We start from the raw sequence: 12,263 nt of genomic DNA on the forward strand, positions 1-12,263 counted from the left end.
CATAATTGATCTGCACTTGATTGCTTTCCCTTAGCGACAATTTTTTATTTTTTTTTGTCTTGGTCGACTGGAACTGAATTGAGACCCTGTAAGTCCTATGCTGGCTTGTCTTCTTTTCATAGTGCACACACGCACCCAGCCATCCACGTGACGTAAAAGAAAGCGTGATTAACCAGACCTGAGGTGTGTTCAAATTTGGCAAATGTTTGTAGCAAACATTTTTCCCTGAACAGTTACATTTGAGCGATTTCATGTCAACATTCCATTGTGATGGTAATTGATAGGTAATTATGTGTCAGGCACTGTCCACCATCACATTACAATAAAATACAACACAGCTTCCGCCTGAGATAGAAAACCGGATTTCTGAAACTGAAGTGTTATGTCAATCCCTCTGTTTGGCTCAGGAATGAGGTGGATACATTTCACAGAACAGTTCACAAGGATTAACCCTGGCACTGTCCCTTTTGGACCGAATATAATACTGAAATGGCAACAAGGAAACCAGTCTGAAGAATTCTCAGCATCACTTTACAGGTTACTTGAAACTAAAGGGCCTTTATTTCCTCAACATAGATGTGCTGTGTCACAGTCAGATGATAATTGTAAATGGAATGTCCATGCCATAGAAATATAGAAACTGTAACAACCCCCCCCCCCCCCCCCCCCTTATACTGTAGATAGAGGACTCCCCACAGTAGCTGCATGCTGTACTCAGGATCCATAACAACACTCTTTCAAGGTACACCATTGCACTGCCATGGAGGCCAATCCAAAACCAAACCTATCTTAAACTGCACAATAGTCATTTTAGAGGGACCAAACTAGCTTTTAATACTTGCCAGTACTTTAGTACCACTCCTTCAGTGTGTGTATCAATATGTGTGTGTGTGTGTGTGTGTGTGTGTGTGTGTGTGTGTGTGTGTGTCTGTGTGTGTGTGTGTGTGTGAGTAAGTAAGTGAGAGTGTCTGTATCCTGAATCACAAGAACATTACACAATGCTCAACAAAAGAGGATGGTGAATCTCAAAGGCCCATGTTTTGGTTTCTTGTTAAACTTGCCAAGCTTTGAATGTTTCAAGTGTGACTAAATGCAAGTGTGTGCTTGGGTGTATGTGAACGTGTGCATGTGCATGTGTGGATGAGTGAAAAATTAGATTTCATAAGAACAATGGTGATAAGGAAAATGTATTTCTCCTTAAACAATGACTCATAGGGAAGTAAAAATGCAAGATGTTGAAGGATATCTATTGAATGACTGTGCATTGGTGTCTGTGTGTGTGTGTGTGTGAGAGAGAGGTTTGTAGTACGTCACTGTGTCTCTCTCTATAAATATCACTTACAAAGGAAAATCAGTGTCAGATGTATTAGAGAGATACACAGGACTACAGAACTACGGCCACTCCTCAGTGCTGTTAGCTTAACTTGTCCATCCTAAGCAACTAAGTGCTAACAGAGTGCATTTTTCATATATACAGTATATATACCGCATAGGATCAGGTAAGTGATAGATCATTGGCCTTTATAGACCTTTATATTTCTATCTATATAATATGTTGCCCACTGATTCATATTTTGGAATTAACATCTGCATATATAGAATGGTATTGTCTCAGAGACCCTTATCCCAATGGATTTTTTTAATGTTATAACTGATCAGAAAAGTTGAAATACTGCTTGAGAAGCTTATAATTCACTACTGGACATGTTGCTGGACTTGCTGATTTGTGTGATTGAGTGGTCTGTCTGCATAGAGTTTTGAGGGGTATTTTTGCATTCCAGTTTTTCATACATTCAATTATCCAGTCACTAATGGAAATATGAGTTCATTTTTAAATTATTCTATGGGGGGATGACCCAGTGACCTTCTTCGTGTGTCCCCATGTCTGCTTCTGTTTCCTTCAGGAGATTTCAATTTTAGGATGTTCAACATGAACGTCTTAGTCATGACAACAACCTGCTGTGCTGACTACTGACTACCACTATGAACTGATTAACAATTAGTTAACCAAACTCTTCACTTCCCTGCCTTTTTTGTGGTCCCTGGAGTCATAACACTATAATGCTTGAAGAGTCTTAGAGCATTTTCACAGCCTTCAGCCTGCTTTTCAATTTAAACAGTATTGCGTTTGACCCCTTCTTTCTGTTTACTTGCATCAGTTGGAAAGCAACAATAGAAGGCTTCCTCCAAGAACTTCACACTTCATAGCAGAAACGTTGCAATCTCATGGCTGCTTACATCTTTCTATGTGTTTTTTTACAGGACAAAATGTGGCAAAAGGCAACCATTGTATATGTGCTTATACTTGGTGAGTTGTGCCAGACAAAAATAACATAACACATTTTTGCAGTAAGGTAATATAAACTGATAACATTTTCGTTTCCTATATCACACTAAGCCATCGCACAATCAGCTTCAACAACAACAACAACTGGGGCAACAACTGAAACTGGGGCTACACAACCAACTACGACTGGAGGAACACAATCAACTACGACTGGAGGAACACAATCAACTACGACCGGAGAAACACAATCAACTATGAATGGAGGAACTCAATCAACTACAACTGGAGCAACACAATCAACTGCAACTGGAGGAACACAATCAACTACAACTGGAGCAACACAATCAACTACAACTGGAGAAACAGAATCAACTGCAACTGGAGAAACGCAAACGACACCAGCACCCACGCCTACAGCGACTCTATCAGCTACAACTGGAGCAACACAATCAGCTACAACTGGAGCAACACAATCAACTATAACTGGAGGAACGCAATCAACTACAACTGCAGGAACACAATCAGCTATGAATGGAGGATCTCAATCAACTACAACAACAGCAGCAGAATCAACTGAAACTGGGGCTACACAATCAACCTCAACTGGAGAAACAGAGTCAACTGCAACTGGAGAAACGCAAACGACACCAGCACCCACGCCTACAGCGACTCTATCAGCTACAACTGGAGCAACACAATCAGCTACAACTGGAGCAACACAATCAACTACAACTGGAGGAACGCAATCAACTACAACTGCAGGAACACAATCAGCTATGAATGGAGGATCTCAATCAACTACAACTACAGCAGCAGAATCAACTGAAACTGGGGCTACACAATCAACTACAACTGGTGGAACACAATCAACTATGACCAGAGAAACACAATCAACTACAACTGGAGCAACACAATCAACTGCAACTGGAGGAACACAATCAACTACAACTGGAGCAATACAATCAACTACAACTGGAGCAACACAATCAACCTCAACTGGAGCAACACAATCAGCTATGACTGGAGGAACTCAATCATCTACAACTACAGCAGCAGAATCAACTGAAACTGGGGCTACACAATCAACTACACCTGGTGGAACACAATCAACTATGACCGGAGAAACACAATCAACGACAACTGAAGAAACACAATCAACTACAACTGGAGCAACACAATCAACGACAACTGGAACAATGACTGAAGTAACACAAGAAGCCACATCCACTGTCCCTGCAGAAGTGGCCCCTACTACTACAAATACCCCAGCCCCTTCTACCCCTACTACCACCACAATGCCCACCACAACAACAGCGCCCATCACAACAACAGCGCCCACAACAACAACAATGCCCACCACAACAATAGCGCCCACCACAACAATAGCGCCCACCACAACAATAGCGCCCACCACAACAACAATGCCCATCACAACAGCGCCCACCACAAGATCAGCGCCCACCACAACAACGGCCACAACAACTACAACTCCCGCTACAACTCAACCTCCTCGTCCAGCTCCAGTTATTGAGCTTGAAGTTGTCCTTGTCATAGTGTTTCAACAAGCTCTTACTGACCCACAGAGCACAGCATTCCAGACACAAGCAATGATAGTTGAAAATGCAGTAAGTACCCCCACAATCAATGTTCCCTCTAAGCTGCGCGCGTGCGCGGACGCGCAGGCCAGTCGAAGTGGCCGCGCAACAGATTTTTCAGACCGCGCATATTTTTCAGACCGCACAAACTATTTTTTTTTTTCAGGGGTTAAAAATGTGACTATCAAACGCGATGTAGCCTAGTTAACAAACATTTAAAATACTAACATGTCTGACAACCAAATCGGATGTAGACAACGTTACAAACAAAGTATTCTTAAGGCTCTTGGCGGGTACCATGACGAAAAGAAAGGCTGAGCAGGTGCTCCAGAAAAAGGTCTGCCTAACATTTAAAAATGAGTGGCTAGATGAAATAGTCCAAACTGACACAAAAGATGGTCCAGGTAGGATAAAACTTTCAGAGATATTTACATATTTGCTCGGAGGCTAAAGCGAAAGGGGAGTTTGCTAGTGGTAAAACTTTGTCAGAGTGGAAGCTTGATTACCTAAAGCAGGGGTGTCCAAACTACGGCCCGTCACGCACTTTTATCATAGATTTTGCCTGATAGGACATCATTGGCTATTCGCTTTTTTTCCCCAGCAACAGCGTTGGTAAACGTTACAGCAAACTGCTTTACACTATTCTTAGAGAACGTTTGCAATGTCAATGTCAAAACAGCATGTTACATAGAGATTATACTCTTTATAATCTCCATTGCAATAGATCTAATTTATGTTATGTTACTCATTTGATTGGGAACGCATTTGAGCGTGCACAAAAGGGATCCAGCTGGCTTGTCATTGTTGATAACCGATATCTCCATTTTATAAGAAACGATTAAAATAAAAACGCAAAGAGTAATGCACTCCTGAGCATTATAATAAACTGTGAGAAGGCCATAGGCACAGCAGTGCGCCGGCAAGAGTCTTAAAGTGACAGTGCACCATTCTAAATGAATTAAACAGCATCATATTAACCGTCTTTAACAAAATTACTTTATCATTATTGTCATGTTAATATATATATAGGGGGGGGGGGGGCGCTCAGAAAAAAAAACTTTTGCTCAGTGCTGAAAAATATTAGAGGGAACATTGCCCACAATTATATTGAAAAGAAAAAAAGAAACAATTATGTTGACACAATGTAAAAAAGAATACTGTAATTGAATACTGCCATGAATAGTCCATGATAACTAAACATGTTAATAAAGTAAACAAAATAAGGTTTGGGATGTTAACCATAATATAGATAGTAGTTCAGCTTTCTTGAAACATCTTGCTTTTGTTGTTATGTGCAGTGTAACTTGATCTATCGACGGCGTTTTGGAATCTTCTTTGAAGAATGCATTGTGAGAGGATTCAGGTAAATTCAGCATCACATCTTCAAACACATTTTAAAAAGGCATTTGTTGAGATCAAGGTAAATACTTTGACTTTGATCTTGTTGTCAAAATACTTTGACTTTGACCTTGTACAGGTTGGTTTCTCGAAACCGAATGGACAATGTTGAGACAGATGTTGACCTTGTGTTTGATACTGATTCAACGGAACCCCTCCCATCAAATGCAGATGTTGTGGAGACCTTGCGTACTGCCATAAATGACTCTAATTCAGGCTTTAATCTGACTGTGCTTCCCGGATCCATTTCTGTGACAAGTGAGAACATTTGGTTGCAAGATCATTTACAGTGATATTCACAACTATGAAAAAATATGAAAAATCATTAGTGTTGCATAGTATCTCATTTAACGTTATACTGTCCTTATTCACTGATGGGTGTGTATGTGCTTCTGGTACTTTTCCAGGTGCCCCCCGCTCAAGAAGCACTCCCCAGTTCGGCACCAACGAAACATTTACTGCCGATCTTTCAAATTCCAGTTCCGATGCCTTCCGTGCCAGATCCACCCTCATTAAAGCAGAGGTAATAGCTACATTGCAAAAAAGATTTGTCTGATGACTGTTTGTGGAATTATTGGCTTTGTCACTTTAACCTTGTTTTTTTTGTTGTTTGTTTTGTTTTGTGACTTATTTAGCTTGAGCCGTTTTTCTTGCAAGACTTTGAATCAGATTTCATCAGGCTTACCCCAACAAGCTTCAGGTGACTAACAAACTATATATTCCTACTGCATAAAAGATCACATCTGTAGATACAGTATGTAGATATTTGTCTGTGTGTTTGTACAGTATGTGTGCATGCAGATGTCTTCATGTCTATCAGTTAAAGGAGTCCTAGAATTCAAAACCACATTCACCTTGTTCCTGTTGAATTTAGGCTGCGAGCAGTGTCCAAAGGACAACACCAAAGACTTTACCGCGTCCCCCGCCTGCTTTCGTATGCAAATTAGGAAATAGAAACAGCCGTGTTGAAATGCTCCAATCTGAACAGAGCTCAGATAACACGTAATAGGCGCCCATCCCCCTTTAGATACACCCCTCTCATTTGCATACCTTCGATTAATAATTCTTGTTAAACTGCTCTTACGATGCTAGTATCTAGATATGTGGTCTATGGCAGAGACGTTGTAATGCTAGCGTTATTACAGCTAACTTTGGAGAGTTACTATACTAAGAAATGTAGCCTACTGATAAAACTTACCAATCTAACACATTCATTCTGTTGGGGAATCTGCTGCACTTCATCTTCGTCAGAACCTTCTTCTGACTCGGTTTATACATGTACGGCTGTATTCCTTATTTAAATCCATTGTTGATAGCTTTATCAAAGACTTTGGCTTTATTTACCAGCAGTAAACGTAGTTTCACTTTGCTCTAGCTTCAGACCGGTGGATTGAGCCAATCAACTTTCAGGACATATCGGCCAATAGACCAATCAGCGCGCATCTCATTTGAATATTCATGAACTTGCTAAGTGGGCGGGAAAAACAAACTGTTTCATTGCAAGGCTTATTTATGACCTTGTATTAGGCGATCTAGCAGTGCTCCTGGGGCGTTTTCAGCCCCACAAATTTACATATGACATTATTTAGGCTCAAAGATCAATTTGTAATGGTCAAAAAATGCGTTCTATGACTCCTTTAACACTGTGATACATGTATAGAACTACTGTCTACCTGATGAGATGACATTCTATTGATGCTTTTTCTCTTCACTAGCAATGGATCAATTATCCATATGATGGACATTACTGTGACTGCAAACGGCACATTTCCCAATGAAACGCAGATTATTGCCACTTTGATGAGAGCTGTTCAGAGTGGAAATGTGTCACTCCCCATCATCTCCATCAATGGCACAGGTTAGCATGTGCTTACTGTATATTGGATGTATGGAACTCCTCAAAGGGAAAGACTTGATGCATATTAAGGATATTAAAACCATGATGATTATGATAATAATAATAATAATAATAAAATAATAATAATAATAATAATAATAATAATAATAATAATGAGTGTTTCGTATTCCTCACAATACACCAACATACCTTCAATAACTATATTTTAAATAGCTTTTACCGCCTTTTAATTTGTTGACTTCACACATGCATCTATATTAATTCCAACTTTCCTCTCTATCTTTCTCCTTATCACACACACACACACACATGCAGCGCTGTCAGCAGGTGAAATCAGCAGCAAGATTAACTTCCTGAGTGCCTGTGGGCTCACCATCATATCCCTCCTTGTGGTTCAGCTCTGGTAGGCTTGGAGAACGCGTTGACCTTTGACTTTGTGCACACAGAGCCTACTGTCATCACAAAGAGGTGACCTTCCACCAACCCTTATTGTATTACTCCACTTTTATAATGACCATCTGACCTAAGTCACACAAACAGCAAGATCAAACTAATCTCTCATATTCTGCACTTGGATCTTTTACTTTGTGACTGTTGCTATGGGAAATGGCATACAATTGTGAGATGTCCAAATGAATCTTGTTGCACTAACCACTCTGAATGTTTTAATCTTTTGGATTAGGTATTGGTTGTGATGAAAGAAGAAAGAGCAAAAAGATGTATAACTGCACTGACTTGAGTCAGTGATCGTAAGTGTACTGTAAGTGTCTTGTCAAAAATTAGAGGAATGAAAGATTTCTAATGTCAAATAAAAAAACGAAATATAGTATCATGTGGGAGAAAAGCAGATGTAGAACAGTCTGTATGTAGTTTTGTACTGTGGTTCATTTTCACTCATTACATGTCCTCAATTTATTTAACATGTTTCTTTGATGATGCACTTTTTTTTAACTTAGCTCAGGAGACCCAATTGTGTGTTTGTTATAGAGGAAATATACTATCCTGCTAATAAATGCAAATAAAGTAACAAAATTGAGAAATTAATGACTGATGAGTTAATGACTTCATATTGTAGGTTACAAATGTAACTATGGATCTGTGAGACCGAGGGATGACCGTCACTATCCTTGTCGCTCGGACCATCCTGAGGGGTTCAGGGATAGGAGACTGACCCGGGAGCATTCTCTGCTATTTATTAACGCAGGTAGTTCTGCTTCCGGAGGTCATGGACATGTCTATTTTGACATATGGTCTCGGTGATAGGCAGACCGAAGGTGATCATTCCTTTTTAGACCGTAGTGACCGTCAGCGTTAGGTCGAAACAGATACTACAATCATGGCCATAGCTACCATAGAGGACACAAACAGCCAACAAGACAATTATCCTTGTGATGGATATGATCTCATGGCCCAAACAAGACCTATTGTCTAAATCAACTAGCCTATTGGTCAGTAATTCTGGGATTTGTTGTTTTTAAAAAAAAAAAAGCCAATTCAAGAGACAGGTGATAGAAATCAGGCATTTGAGGAGAACTAGGAGAAAAGATAGGAAAGTGAGTGAGTGAGTGGGAGCAAAGATAGTTAAGGGCGGAGCCAAAATACTTCATAAGCCACTTCCTGGAACCCGAATCACAAGGGAGCAGGGAACCCATGAATACATCAAGGACACCAAAGATAGTTAAGGGCGAAGCAAGATAGCCTACTTTGTCTAGTTCATGTCTATGCGCGCAGAATGGGGATAGTTTCCTCTGCATAAAGAGGCGTGTCACAGACCTCTGAAGTTCGCCTACAAAAAGCTACCATCTTTGCCCATCTATGGGAAAATAACATGGGGATTTTCAATTACTGCTCTCGTGGGGATGATGACATTGGTATGCAGACAGCTACAGCTACAGCGTTTATACGTCCTCCCTCGCTCCTCGGGCCTCGATCCTCACTGATCTACATAAAGAATGATAGGGGGGAAACAATGGGATAGTCTATCCAGTGTTAGTTATAGATCAGTGGAAACACCCCTCGAGGATCGAGGAGGCATGTTGAGAGGCACCCATGGACATTTAACAAACATTTCAAACACTCACGAGTTGCATTTTACTTCCTGGTCTGGGGACTGAGAAAAGACCAGACGGAAAGTCGCGAGGGACATTTCAAGTGTGCAAAGTGTGACCTCGTCAACTAGCAGAGGTCAAGTGTACAAGACAATGGGGGTGTTTGGGGGTTTTATAAATATATATACTATGTACTGGCGTAGCGAATATTGTAAGCTGATTACATTGTGAGCCTTGTAGCATGGACAATGTTGGTGGGTGTTTCTATTGAGTATGTCTCTTTTGTTAGCTAATTGATTAATTGTTTGCAATGGTTCAGGCCAGGTATTTAAAGTCGCTGGGGGGAGTAGGGCAGTCAGAGGTAGAATGGTCTGAGGTGAGCCACAGTGCACCTGCGTGGCCTAACACTCTGCATGCTTGAACCCTATATCCCATGATTGAAGAGGATTTGGTGAAGTTATGTTTGCTATATTTTTGAGAGTTAATAATTGATTTGGAACTATTGTTTGGAGGTTTTTTTTTTTTTTTTTTTTTTCCAATTTCTCCTTGGGCATGCTACCTGCTAGTAAGGTGAAAATAAATCGCTGCATTCTTCATAACCTTCTTCATTCCATCATCGACAAAGCCATCCCGATCACACTACCGCAGAGCTAACTTACAATGCAACTTGCCATAACGAGGAACTTCAATTAACTCCCAGATCTCCTTACATGGGCAAAGATGGCAGCTTTGGATCCTTTTTGAAGGCAAACTTCAGAGGTCTATTGACGTATTCATGGGTTTATTTTGGAACATCATCAATTCATCAGGTCCCTTTCCACAGGTGTATAACATCAAGCAGCTTGATCATCTATGCAATTGCTGTCAGTTGCTTGATTAATACACCTGTGGGAAGGGTCCAGATCAGAGCGGTAGATATAACAGAGTGGCGACACTCCCATAGACCTCCAGAGGAAACAATGGCGGACGTTTTTTCAGGCTACTTCCGCGTTATGGAGAGCTCAACAGTTCTTAACAGTGACATTCGCGGAGTTTGCCTCATTCACTTCCATTGGTGTCTGCCTAACTTTGTCAGCGGTAAGTAAACGAAAGCACGACCTTTTTAAAAATTGTTATATATTTCCCATATCAACTGTACCAGTATGTACTCGTAGTGTTATTCGAGTTGTTTGTGCTGCTCGTTTAACTGTTATTTTTGTATCTTAGTTATGACCGAAACTTCAGAGCATAATGTTACGTTAGCCTACAAAGCTAACCTTAGACGTGGAGGGAGGCTAGTCTAAATGTAATGTTCCTATGTCAATAAGGAATGTCAGACATATCACACTTGGTTACGCTACTGTAGTAGAGCAACGTTAGATAATATATGGGGTTATCAAGGAGTTTGTATGCCATTTATAATCCTATTTGCTGAACCTGATGGCGTTAGCTAATGTTAGCTAGTCAGCTCACGCACATTCAAAATGCAATGAAGGGGGAACAGTACGTGATCTTAATGCATGCAATGGCATCAGATGTGCTCGTTATCAACGAGTTTGTGATTAAGTTGTTCTTCAGATGAACAGTGGAACTAATTAATGGGATGACATTTCATTTAGACCTGATCTAGCTTGTTAGCTTGCTAGATGGAATGTTTCATGGCACTATGAAGTGAACCTGAAGCTAAACTTGTGATCAGAGAGCATGATATGAACTCGGGTACATCTCTTCACAACAGAAATTTCAGTTATGAACTTCAGGCCAGGGCAGGGAGCTGTAGAAGCAAAAACTGTACTACACTCTCCTGCCGTGTGTCACTTGTTCACTGTCCAGTCCTGCCCTAGTGCCACTACTGTTCCAACTCGGGAGTCGGGACAGTGGCACGAGACTAGAGCTTGGGATAGGGGCGCGTCGCGCGTGTACAGTGCAGTACTTCTTTTTGTCTCAACTGCTGTTGGATGTCAGGTTGCAGTCAATATTATTCTACATTGAATGTACATTTCTGAGGTCTATATCACCACAGCAGGTCGATGTATTTGATGGAATAATTTTGATTGCAATGACTATCTTGCAGATGCTGAAAGTGACGTGACAAGACATTGTCTTCAATTAAGTGGTCCTTGTAAGTATAATAATTTTCTTTCTTTTTTTACCTTCTATGGATAACTGAAAAGTGTAGGTTAATGATGCTCTAAGGGCAGAATTAGGTCCATCCATAGAATAAGAACAATGTTTGCAATGACGTAGCCTAGTCTAGTTAGCTGTAGTGGGTATACTGTAATCAATCCCAAATGTTAATATTTTAAGTGGGTAGAGATGGTAATGCTTGTAAGTGGGTATACTATCTCTCTCTGTAGCAGTGCCACTGCTTTGGTTGACACCATAAGGGATTCGGTCGTCCTTGCCGGACCAACTGCTCCACTTTACTGATGATATTGAAGGCCTCCTGCAATGGACAGTAAAGGGTACCTCTCTTAAATTCCTTCAGTTGTAGCAGTACACTACATTTGCTGTCAGCACAGTCATTGTTGTCTGTACAGCATGCTGGCATTCCTCACAAAGTCAGTTACTGATTACCCTCAGTATTGTTCTTATTACAATAAGAAAAGTCTCCTTGTGTTGATGAATGCAATGGCTAAAGTGCAGTGATTTCTTATAGCCTGTCAGCTTTTTATTCTCAAAATAACTATGAAAGATATTGTTGGGAATCATTGGTGTTATAAAAGTTATAAGGTGTGGCACCCCCAACCAACCTTGAAGGGGTCGGCCGTGTATGGGTATGTAAAACTCTTGCTGGCCTTTTGCTTTTGTTTATGCTAATACCTTGATGTGGTATCTGTGAATGTATTGTACCAAGTATACACTGACTTTTACCTGCTCTCTCCATTTTCCACTGTGCCTGTTCTTGCCTAGGACCAAGGATGCAGAGGACAAGACGGGTGTGTAGTATTGACTGAAATTATCAGAGAAGGTCATTTTTTATGGTTTAGGTCCAAACGAAGGGACCCTTCCAACCTCGGCATCTCCAACACCTCCTGTCACACCTCCAGCCAAATGTGCTACATCTTCCTCAGTTAACCTTCTTGTAGGTGTGCATG

The 12,263-nt window shown here is 40.7% G+C and overlaps 1 protein-coding gene and 1 long non-coding RNA gene across 3 annotated transcripts in view; both read left to right on the forward strand.

Moving 5' to 3' along the window:
• Positions 1-1,367: 1,367 nt before the first annotated feature.
• On the forward strand, positions 1,368-8,138 carry LOC134060575 (mucin-2-like). 2 transcript variants are annotated; one of them, XR_009935197.1, is made up of 10 exons: positions 1,368-1,499; positions 2,263-2,308; positions 2,399-3,912; positions 5,181-5,245; positions 5,360-5,538; positions 5,688-5,803; positions 5,916-5,980; positions 6,996-7,138; positions 7,454-7,606; positions 7,821-8,138. XR_009935197.1 is itself a non-coding variant. In XM_062517315.1 (9 exons), the coding sequence occupies exons 2-9, from the start codon at positions 2,269-2,271 to the stop codon at positions 7,543-7,545; spliced, it is 2,214 nt and encodes a 737-aa protein (XP_062373299.1). In that variant the 5' UTR covers positions 1,368-1,499; positions 2,263-2,268; the 3' UTR covers positions 7,546-8,138. The 2 variants fall into 2 exon arrangements, 1 of the variants encoding a protein (XP_062373299.1); XM_062517315.1 differs by having other exon boundaries at positions 7,454-8,138.
• Positions 8,139-10,122: 1,984 nt separating this feature from the next.
• The window catches only part of LOC134060579 (uncharacterized), a 2,390-nt gene continuing 249 nt past the window's right edge, over positions 10,123-12,263 (forward strand). The window contains exons 1-4 of the long non-coding RNA XR_009935198.1: positions 10,123-10,263; positions 11,240-11,287; positions 11,523-11,630; positions 12,079-12,263. The exon at positions 12,079-12,263 is cut by the window's right edge and continues 249 nt beyond it. This is a non-coding gene — a long non-coding RNA (uncharacterized LOC134060579). The remainder of the gene's footprint in view (positions 10,264-11,239; positions 11,288-11,522; positions 11,631-12,078) is intronic.

This window comes from Sardina pilchardus, chromosome 16, assembly GCF_963854185.1.
Source record: "Sardina pilchardus chromosome 16, fSarPil1.1, whole genome shotgun sequence".
Lineage (NCBI taxonomy): Eukaryota > Metazoa > Chordata > Actinopteri > Clupeiformes > Clupeidae > Sardina > Sardina pilchardus.

What these genes read in the sequence shown, in the direction of transcription:
- LOC134060575 (XM_062517315.1), top strand. Translation starts at nt 2,269, where the DNA reads ATGTGGCAAAAGGCAACCATTGTATATGTGCTTATACTTG. An exon ending in CAATGATAGTTGAAAATGCA is followed by an intron (nt 3,913 to 5,180) that starts GTAAGTACCCCC and finishes TGTTATGTGCAG; the next exon opens with TGTAACTTGATCTATCGACG. An exon ending in CCACCCTCATTAAAGCAGAG is followed by an intron (nt 5,804 to 5,915) that starts GTAATAGCTACA and finishes TGACTTATTTAG; the next exon opens with CTTGAGCCGTTTTTCTTGCA.